This window comes from Pyxicephalus adspersus, chromosome 6, assembly GCF_032062135.1.
Source record: "Pyxicephalus adspersus chromosome 6, UCB_Pads_2.0, whole genome shotgun sequence".
NCBI classification, from domain to species: Eukaryota; Metazoa; Chordata; class Amphibia; order Anura; family Pyxicephalidae; genus Pyxicephalus; species Pyxicephalus adspersus.
Window position 1 is genome coordinate 77873811 of NC_092863.1, and position 11567 is coordinate 77885377.

General features: G+C 39.9%; 1 protein-coding gene across 1 annotated transcript in view; it reads right to left on the reverse strand.

The window, feature by feature from the left end:
- The window catches only part of CERT1 (ceramide transporter 1), a gene marked incomplete in the record, with an annotated part of 50428 nt that extends 43227 nt beyond the window's left edge, over positions 1-7201 (reverse strand). Inside the window, 2 exon segments of the mRNA XM_072416275.1 lie at positions 2796-2930; positions 6884-7201. Of these exon segments, the coding sequence (XP_072272376.1) occupies positions 2796-2930; positions 6884-7177 (429 nt within the window).
- Positions 7202-11567: the final 4366 nt, after the last annotated feature.

The following is an 11567-nucleotide window of genomic DNA, read 5'->3' on the forward strand; positions in this document are numbered from 1 at the left end:
TAATGAAAAAAAAATATCTGATTGGCAATTGTGGATTCAAAAACCATTGCTGGCCTTTTCTACTATACAGGCGTTTAATAATTTCTATTGAAAAAAACTGCACAATGCATGAAACTAGAGCTGAACATACAGCGCCATTCTGCTCTATGGGGAGGGGGGAGAACGATGAAGTGGCATCCCACTGTGCTCTCTCCATTGGACTTCCATTACAATCGCGCGTCTATCCGCCAGGATGGATCCATGAATAACGAGCGCTGTACACACGCCAGATTACCTTCAGATATCAGCTCTAAGGTGATTTTTGGTGGAGAATCACCTGACGTGTTTATGTAGCCTTACTCACAAAGCCAGAGCAACTCCTAAGCTACAAGTGCGGCACAGACAGCGCTATTCTGTACTATGAAGATGGTATTGTGGAAGACCAGCATGAGGCAGCCTCCCTATTATGAAACAACAGTCATTGTTCCTGTCAGTTAAGAGTTTGTAAATACTCTCAAGGAATCTTGCCATAATAGTTTGGTTGGGAGAGATTGGCATTTTTCTTTCTTTTTGGAGATAATTTATCTTCAATACTTTTATTAATTGTGTGGAAACATGCATACATGACTTTTGCCATGATTTTCTGCAAATTGTATCCCAGTATATATGCCTCAAAGAAGGGTTTCTCAACCAGAATTCCTCCAGAGGTTGCTGGGGTTTGAGCAATTTGTGCCTCTCAATATAACAAACACCAATGATCTTTTTGGCTATATAGCATTCTTCCCAATGGCGGTTGGTTGCTATATGTAAATGAAGATCTCTTTAATGCTCTACTGGTAACTCAATTTTCAGAAACCAGCCAGAAACCTTTTTATTAGTATGATTGCTAGTTGTAATCTGATTGGTTTCTATGGAAACTTGCAAAAAATAAGCCTCCTCACTATGAAATTAAAGCTTCACTATCCTTTCAATTTTTCAACAGCAAATTCAGCAAACCAGCATAAAAGTTAGTCAAACAAGACAAATTATTATGAACATATACAATTCAAATGCTGATTTTATCTATGACCGTGCTGGGTCACAATAACCTCCTTTAATTGGCAAAGTTACTAAAGTAAAACGGTGAGGAGAGAATTCACAATGCCAACCTTTTTCTGCAATTTTTACTACCTGTCTGATCAGTACAGTCACTTATCAGGAACAGATTGGGTGTCATTGCCTTATTGGCTACAAGCTTCTCTACCAGCTACAGGGTCAAGCAACTTTAATTTTGCAAACAGACCCTATTAAATATGTATAATAAGATATTATAATAAATGTGTCACATATAAATGGAAAACAGAAATTCCAGTTAACATCAAGGCAACATATCAAGGACAAGTACACTGATATGAGTAAAGAATTAACAATTAAGTAACAAAAGTACAACTGTTGGTTGTAGCACAAGCAAAAATAGGAAAACTATGAAATGCCATACATACAGACAATGACAAGTTATATAATAGAGATTTCATTATTTTAAATAAAAAATATCCACCCCTTACATAGCAAAGGAGACGGTTTTGGTGGAATTATAATGCTCCCACTTTTTCAATTAATATAAATTTACCAAACTTCTAATGCATTTGATTTCTAAAGATATCGATGATAAATCAATCAAGAAAGCCTTTCTTCCCAATGGTTTTTGTTGGGCCAGCATAACCTGCTCAAGTTACATAATGCCTTTCCATTGGCTACGTACACACATAAGACTTATCGTTGGAAAAGATCTTTCACAAGAGGAGGAGGAGGAGATTGAGGGAGCGGCACACTGCTGCAATCTCGCTCCTTTACTTGCATTATCGTTGCTCAGGGATCCCCCAGGACGGATCCATGAACGACGTCGGACAGTCACTGTACTCAGTGATAATTGGACAAGAACACTCTTGTGTGTACGTAGCAGCCATAGTGTCAGCTCCTGGCAGCAATTCTTCTCCAGCTCAGCGTCCAATCCGTCAGAAACATTTTTAGGCATGCTTGTGAAAACATTTGCAAAGCATTTTTTTATTTTTTAATTAAAAGCACTTTAAAACACTTACAAAAGAAGAAATGAACAGCTTCAGTGTAAAGCTATAAAGGCAGTAGGCCGACATCCTTGGATGCTGCAGTATTCTCCCCAGCACCTTTCAGCTGGGCGGACCACGTGGTTACTGAAAAGTTGGATCACCACCCACCTACAGCTTCTACCCACCTGGCTTAAAAAAAAAAAAAAATTCCCAGGGAGAATACTGCACTGCATGTACCACACACACATGAAAAAAAGGTGAGAGTAAACTAGAAAAGTACCTGTTAGTAAGTAAAAATTGCAATTATCTGTAAATATTTGCATGTTTTCTAAGGACTTGTTTTCTCTGAAGGACCATTACCTAAATTACTGCTAGCACATGGTAGTAAATTATCCACGACGCAGAGAACTTTCCAGCAAGAGCAATCAACCAACTCATGGCTCAGTTTAAGCCAGACTGTAAAATGTTGCACTAACGCTGTAAAAGAATTAAAGTAACTTTCTGATCAGCATGACAACAAGCATGGAAGAAAAAGTTTTTCTATGTTGTTCATCTCAGTCCATACTTAAATTCAAATAAGTAATATCCAGAACAATCACAATATTGTTATAAAAAAAACAAAAAAACAAAAAAACAATATTAGGATAAAGTTGATATAAATGTGCTACCTCCCACATAAGACATACACTGATAGTACTAAATACAAATAAAAAATAAAAGCCTATTTGTAGAGAAGGAAATCACTGTAAGATTAGGATAAGTAAAGCTTACCGTGATAACAGCTTTGCTGAGACAGATGGATCCCCTGCAGCCATATTCAGTCTCATCCTCTGACTTGTAATAGCTTAAGGTGTTGTTTTTCAGGACAACCCATCGATCCTGCCAGCCATGGATATAGTTGGTCCACTAAATAAAATAAATTGAAGATAACTGCTAGTAAGGAATCTCACAAGGAAATAGATTTTATAGCAATTCAATTCAAGGAAAAAGGTGGCAGGTGCAACACTAATAGTTGGAATAGATTTCTGGCCATTTCTGATGTTTCACGGTTTTCTGGTGATTTTGGCACTTGAGTTCCTCATTAGTGTGAATTCTGCAACATGGACACAAAGCAGCTTAAACACAAAGATGAAAAACATACAAAATACCCAGGTGCACAGGAATCATGGCAACAACATTTTACCCTTGGAGTATTCAAGCCCAATAATAATCCAGGGGCTGCCATAAGCCCCCATGCTCCTGTTCAAATATTACTTTGTGACTGAAGCTTTAGAAACTTGTATGAAAAAAAAAAAATAAATAAAAATGCAAAGCACACAGTAGTGACATTAACATATATGTGATTTGCCTAAACATTTGGCGTGTCATTGACAATGAATGAAACGACAACAAACATAGATTGGATAACCATTGAGCATGCGTTAGTGCTTTCCGATAATGCACAGGTGTGAGGTTCAAGGGAACAGAATACCGGAAATCACAAAAAACCTAGTAACAAGAAATCCAACATCCAAGCAAATGTTTTCTTTTGTTGACCGTCTCTTTAAGCAGAGATAAAGCAACTGTAGTAAAACACAAATCTAAAGGTTTAATTGAACAAAACATGTGGATACAATAAAGTCTAAAAAGGCAACAACCTAAAAAGTGAACAGAGCTCCATCTCACCTAACCGTGAACTAAAATCAAATAAAAATTATGCTTTGGAGTCTCCTGAGCTCTACACCCTTCCTATCCATTAGGGGGCTTTGCAGGCTCAATGCTGAAAAATTCTATCTTAGATGCTGAGGAAATCTGGATCAAGGAAATAAGAGCTTCCATTAAAACCCTGCTCTAAATTATTATTCACAACTTTAATTATGGACTTGTTTTATTGTAGTTTGTAGGATTTCCCCTCACTGAGTCACTACAGGAAGACAGGGGACGAAACCTAGGAATTCGAGGCTTTGAAAAAAAAATCACTGGCTATATCCCTGCTTAGTTGTGTTCCTCTGCTATAAGAAGAAACCAATGATGAAGGTGGACTCAGAACTGATGTGTGTACATAGTTTGACATGTTCTGTTGTACCCTGATGTCATTCATGTATCTCAGTGTTCTCCCCAGGGCCTTTTAGCTGGGCACACCACACGGCTGTTTTTAGGCAGTTACTAAGTTGGGTCACAAAACTGGGTCTGCTACCAACCCAACTTTAAAAACATTCAGGGGAAAACACTGAATCTGCCACTGTGGGCTGATGAATGACTGATCGGGAGCCAACGGGGTGCATTTCTATGGAGGTGCTGCTTGCTTGTCAACCCCCTGCAGAATGGTGTTGTGTGCAAAGCGCTTGTTCATTCAGCTATAACTGGAAACAATCATGAAAGATTGTTTCCGGAGACAATCCTCATCTCTCACATCAACAAGGCTTTAGGAAGGGAAGGGCTTGGCTTGCCATGAATAGGTCTATGGAAAGAAGGGTAACTGAGTAAGTGGTAAACTGAAAAGTGGGGGAGAACTGCTGGAAGGTGATAAGTTGACAAAATGTGCATAACGCTTGGCTCTGTGAGAGGGTGGGGGGAGATACAAGTTTATAAAATGATAAAAAAAAAAACTGCAGAGCAACATGAGCACTGTACAATAAAAATACAGTAATGAAACAAATAGGAAATCTCACAAATAGGAAAACACTAACAGCCATAAAATAGCCTGTCAAGCACAGAGCTGAGAAAGGCCACCTTTATCTAAATTTACAGCGTCATTGGTGAAGGGGCCAGTTAATACATTGGAAACAATGTTCAGGAAGGAAATGACAGTTTCCTTGTAGCCCTCAGTTGTAAAATAAGTTCTAGTACCTGGTAAGACAAACATTAACAAAATCACTAAGCAGAGATCATTGCTTGCAATCAGTTAACTAAAAAGACTGAATATAAAACACTGAAATCTGGCTGCAGCTGAAATTGTGCTAAATTATTTATTTACTGTCTATTGTGTAAAGGTCACTGAAATAGGGATCAGAATTATCAGGAGCCGAGCTAGCTATATGCCAAATTTTAAAACCAACTAATAGTCCAACAGCAGGCATAAACTTTTTTAGTTATTATGCGTAGTACCAAAGTCATATTCTAAACAAGCTTCATTTTATACAATGCTGCAGCTGGACTTTGGAGGTAATGAATACAAATTATAATAGGATTCAAATTGTGTTTTATTACAAACATTTAAAACAAAAATCACAAATTTGTAATAAAACAATTTGAATATGATTGAATATATGATTGACCTCAAGTCCCATGTACACAAGTATAAAAAGTGCAGAGTGCACGGCTGTCATGGGATCCTGCAAATAATAAATGTCCTATTATCAGATGTGATATTATTATGCTTGCATGCTGAAATTCTATAAACAAAACCTTGTGAACAGAACATGAACCCTAGAAATCCTGCACTTTGTACCTCTGTCTAGAAGTGTTATGAAGAGTTTCTAATATCGCGGACACACCCAGAGAACATGAGAAATTCCAAAGGCTACTACTGGGACATCTGATGACTTCCAGAGAAAGGGGAGGGCACATGGAGAAGAATCTCCTAAATTACTAGGTGGAGGACCTTGTGCTGTGACTGAACTGGAGAAAGAAGAAGTTCATGTTTATACTATATGAACACCAACAAACCACATGTTGCCTAAGGCAGGATTGCTCCACATACTGACATTGCTCAAGTCTTAAAATGTAATTCTCATACAGCTTGAGCTTTAATAAATGCAATATTTCACAATCTCTACAACCGGTTACCATTCACTGAACAGCTGCAATGCAAAGCTATAGCACAGAAATAAAGCTAGGTGTAACCCAAGGTAAGTACATTCCGGCAGTGATTTCCCTGAAGTCGGGGGTGTTTGTCCCCACCGGGTCCTCCATCATGGATTAAAGTGCACTGGTGGGGGGGGAAATGCATGTGATTTGTTAACACAAAATACACATCATGTAGATTAGATTAACTCTAAATTAAAACTAAGGGACCGATCATCATATTTTCACATTATGTAAAGGGTGACTATTCCTTTTATAGAATTAAATAGGTTTTTGTGGAGGTCACTGAAGGGGAAACTTGCAACATATCAGATCATTGCAGCATCCGGGGCGCTGAGTGGGCAGACGCATGGGGAGTGCGAATGACATAAGGAAGAACCATTAATATTAAACAGGATTTTATAGTGCCAACATATCATGCAGCACTGTACATTAGAGGTTGCAAATGACAGACGAATACAGACAGTGACACAGGCGGAGGAGAGGGCGCTGCCCTGAAGAGCTTACAATCTGATCTTACAACCATAAGATGATGGCGCTGGATGGACCGGCAAGGATCACAACCATCATAGATCAGCAGGTTTAGTTTAAAGTGACTGAAGAAAATGCAACAGCCCATCACTGATACTTCTGGGTGTGTCAGGCGCCTGGCACCCCACTGTGCCCCATCCTCCCACCAGTCCCTACCACGCCCTCTAGTGGCAGAGGGAACCACCGGGGGGAGCAGGAATCCGACACACCCAGAAGTGCTGTCAGGTGATGGGGATTCATCAGCAACCTTGTCTATCCTATAGGCACATAGGCGGCCTCTTTATAGGCAGTATTTCTAGGCAGGGCTGTAGAATAGTAAAGAATATGGAAGGATCACAATGCGTGCCCCATAGCTGGCTGGGCTAGCCCTTTGAATCTCATCTAGGTACAGTAATATGCAGCCTGTCCAGCAGCTGTGGGGGCAGAGTCTGACAGTGCACACTGACACATTCACCGGCACATTCACCAGGGAAGTCACCAGTTGCCTAGCAGGGGAAAGTCACTGCTCACGCTGCCCGGCTGTCACGTGACCTCTCACCCACCTTCGAGAGGACTCCGCAGAGCTCCACGGGCGGCCCGGACTCGGTCTCCAGGTCTTCCTCCGAACCCGAGGAGTTCCAGCTCTGATTATCCGACATGAGCGGGAGCCCGAGACTCCGTCGGGCGCCTCCTGACACGACGTGACGCGCTGCCTTCACCGAGAGTCTGGGCTGCTGCTGCTGCTGCTGGCCACTGCTCGGAGCCCACCCCACTCGTGAGAGACCCGGATGTAAATAAACAGACGGCGGATCGCAGCGACCAACAGCCCCACTCAAACAGCCGCCATCTTCCTTCATTGACGTCACAGCTCTAAGTAAAGGCGTGGAAGCTAGGCTGACATCTTTGGAAGGAACCACGCCCATTCTTCCTTTGCCCGCCCTCTGTGTCAAGTTGAATTATAGTAGGTGTGCCTCTTGAGGCTCGGCCCACATATGGGCACGTCGTCTTACGTATAAAATAAGGACGCTGTCGGCCATGCTGGATGCTGGCAAGGTGCCCACAAAGGACGTGTACAGTGTGGCTTGTCCAGCACGACAGTACAAATAATATTTATAAAGCCGGAATTAGACAAGAATGGTTGATATTAGTTATTACACAATGCACCATTTCACTGAATATTCCAAGGGTAAAATAAATACCCTGAATTAAATAAATAACAGACCTATTCCTGTTGCTCGTACTTTCTGCTCATTTAAAAAAAGTGCTCAAAACCCATTTTTTTAAACTTGCCTACCCGTCTTCTTCTGTCTTTTGATACAGTCACTACTTCCCACCATTACATATCCCCCCTCCTATTGTGTGTTACTTCCCCCACTTACTAGATTGTAAGCTCTTCTGGGCAGGGTCCTCTCCTCCTCCTTGGTCACTGTCATTTGCAACCCCCCTTTACTGTACAGCGCTGTGTAATATGTTGGCGCTATATAAATACTGTTTAATTTTATTAATAATAATTATTAATAATAAGGGGAGATGTTTTACCCTATTACTACTAAAGCACTTTTTTCATCCTCACACACGTTACAATGAACATTTGAGACCTGAAAATCACTTATAATCCCCAAAACACTGTGTATTTTATTAAAAAAGGCGGGAGACCTGTGTAATTCCCGGGTGCTACTGGAACGGGATTTGAGAAGGGTCTGAAAGTCCCTGAAGGATATTCGAGGTATTGATGTCCTGATATTTTATTGGGTTTCTACTTCAGGCAATACAAGAGTATAACTTATGGGAGTTCCCCCTCCATGTTATTCTCTACCGTCCCTCTTTGTTTTGTTCAATTTTGCGGAGGATCCCACTTTACTTTTATTTTTGCTATGTTTAAGTTTATTGTCATATGTTTTGTATTGGTATTTTACAATTGTGAGCCATTAGGCTCTAGATTTCTGTATGTGTTATTTTCTGTACAAGCTATGTTTTGTCTTAATATTCAATAAAAAGGATTGTAACAAAAAAGGCGGGAGACCTGTGTAATAAAACTAAGATGCAATTTTTTTATGTTAATATATCTGTCAGAATTTCTGTTTGATTCTTTTTTTTTCAGTGAAAATATGCTTTGGTGCACACCAACACAATATAAGCGATTTTGCTTTGTAAAAGTTTAAAGGTAAGGTTGTGCTGAGTAAATAAATACCAATTTATTAAGTCTAAAAATTTCAGGCCACTCCTAAAACAGTGACAACCCTAAGTAATGTACAGCTCTGCATAATATGTTGGTGCTTTTTAAATACTGTTTATTAATAATAACCTTTGATAGCCAATATTTTTTAAAATGTATATTTATTGAAAATTTTCCAACAAAATTACAAAAACAAGAAGATAAACAGTACATAAACTGCCAGCCATCCTAAATAACTTTTTTTTTCTGGTCCTGAGTTACCAAGTGATCAAACAGCTTTATAGATGCCCCTACCACTTCTAAAGTCTGCTTAATACATTTGCAACAAGCTCATGGATGTTATTGTGGCAGCCAACTTGTTTTAACCTTTTTTGTGCCATGGTGAATTTAAAAGTGTAATTAAACCCAGTTTATGGTCACCTGTCCCTGGTCCATTTCAGGCACTACCATATTCTTCCATTGTTTCTTTTTTTGGCAATCTTGATTGGCCTAGCTGGGATGACCTAACTCCCATGCAGGTGTGCAGGAGTTCATTCAGTCCTGGAAACTGTTGGTGAAGCTGGGATGTGTCGGGGTCCTGACAAACAACACTGAGTGTAGCATATGCATATTGTATCTAAAAGTGATAAAGAGATTTGATTTGGCTACATATACAGTGATTTAGATACAGGGCATATTGTAATGGATAATTGAATTATAAATTGCTCTTTGGTGCCTTGTATGCCTATTGCTTCCAATCTCATGGCTTGGTAAACCAATGACATTACAAAAAAAGTACTGAGCCAATCACACATGCAAGTAATGACATTTATAGAGCTCTAGTGTTGTCAGTTTTAAGCAACAAAAATCTTCATTTTTCTGCCATAAGAAATCTACTTTAAAATGAATGCATGATTATCTTTTTTAACCCCAACTCCATTTAGGGTAAAAAATTAACCCTGCATTGTGGCTAGTTCCACAACGGAAGGATTGCAGCATCTTTTGTAAGGGGCCTTGTGCTGTGGTCACAAGCCTTATGCCATCCCCTATATTGCAGGACCAATACATTCATAGATTACACAGTATTGGTAACACTGCGACCAGTCAGGTTCCTTATTGCGGTAGGGCAATGTCTCTTTTGCAATAAAATAAACTTACCTGCCAGGTCACAATTTATAAATTACTCTCACCTCTCCCTCACTCCATTGTGGGCCTGCCCATTTTCACCCGGTGCTCTTCTGAGTTTGGGATCTTCAGCCATCTTGGTTTGGCCAGGCTGTAGGGACAGAGGTGCACCTGAATTTAGTCCGGCCAATGTACCATGCTGGGTACACTGGACTGTGCATGTGCAGCTCAGTGTAAATTGAGAAAGTGATTGTGAAAAATGAAGGTAAGTTTATTTTATTGCAGAAGAAACAACACCTATCCATTCTGCAGTAATAAACCTGCCTGCTGATGATTTTTTTTCTTTTTTAAAGAGTACCTAAACTCAGAAAAAATTTTTTTTTTTTTTTCTATGCACACCCTTTTTAAAAAAAAAAAAAGTGTAGCACTGCTCACTAATTCTCAATCTCCTAGGCCAGAGTTAGGCAAAGATACGGCCTAGCCAGTATTCCAGTCCAGCCTAACGCCACCCTATTTATTTATTGTTGAATCGGGCCTAATTGAATTGTTGCGTTATTGCGAATTCCTGCAATATCATCAATATCATCAAGTTCCCGCATAGCAACCCCAATTACTATGCGTAAAGAGCAGAAGCAACGCACTGCTACCAGTCTCCGGAAGGTTGACCTCTAACGTCGTGTCTTCAACCCCAAATGGACTGACGAATTATTCTTCGTCCAATGTGGCAACAGAGCCCTGTGTTTAGTGTGCAACAACACCAACAGCACTTTCAAGCGGTTGAAGCACGCGCACATGTATAGAGACTACACTGCGGATGAGCGGAAGACTAAGGCTGCTCACTTGCAGTCACGGTTGAAAAAACCTTTCCTTGGACACCTTGATACTTCTTGCCTAGTGTTCCTTCTTGACCTCCTGGCCTAGTAGTCCAAAAAATCTGCCGACCCCTGGCCTAGGCGATTGAGAATAAATGTGAGCACAAAGCCTCCTGGGATACCTACGTCTTGCATCCCAGGAGGCTCTTGGGTGCTCCTTCTGCGCATGCCTGAGCATCTCGCGCATGCACAGAATGAGCCGTTTTGTGAAAAGAGAAAAATTTGTTGATCTCACGCATGCACAATGAGATCTGCAATTTTTCTTTCCAACCTAGGAAGAAGAACCAGGAAGAAAAGGTGAAGATGGCGCCAGGATGATGTGGGACCAGATGGAAGATCGGACTGCCCTGCGGGATTAAAGGTAAATATTTTTTTTTTGTTTTAGGCACTTTTCAGTTTAGTTCCTCTTTATTTTTAGGTGTGCTTTAAATCTGATCTCTAAGCAGGGCACAAATTATGGCAGTTCTGTGATATTATTAAAAGAGACATCATTTTATTTTTTTGACATTTACCTGATTTAACCTTTAATCTGCCTATTGCAGTTCCTATACAGTTGTGCTGATATGATGAGATTGTAGTTAGAGGGATAAGATAATTTTTTATAAAAATTATCTTTTATTTTTGTATTTTTATAGTGCAGACACAGCACTTTACAAAGTTCATAGTCAGCGCTACTAACTGTCCCTCAAAGGGGCTCACAATCTATCATCTCTACCATAGTCATATGCTAATACATAGTCTAATTTTGGGGTGAATCCAATTACCCTAACTGCATGTTAATTGCAAATTACTTCCAAAGGTTCATCCCAAGCATGATGATTGGTGCACTACCAGAATCAGGATAGAGGAAAGTACATTCACAACTAGAACCTAGTAACAAAGTATGTACTTCAGACCCACAGAAAAAAGTCACCCATACTTACATGCAGAAATAAAACTTTACCTAGCCTATGTTATATGAAAATAACTAATATTAAAAATGCAAGTTCTTTCTCCTAGGAAGAAAAATACATTAGATACAGACTTATTGCAGCATTTCTGGAAAGATTCCCTTAACAAAGATGGCCGCCGTGACTTCGCTGGTAGGAGGGACAT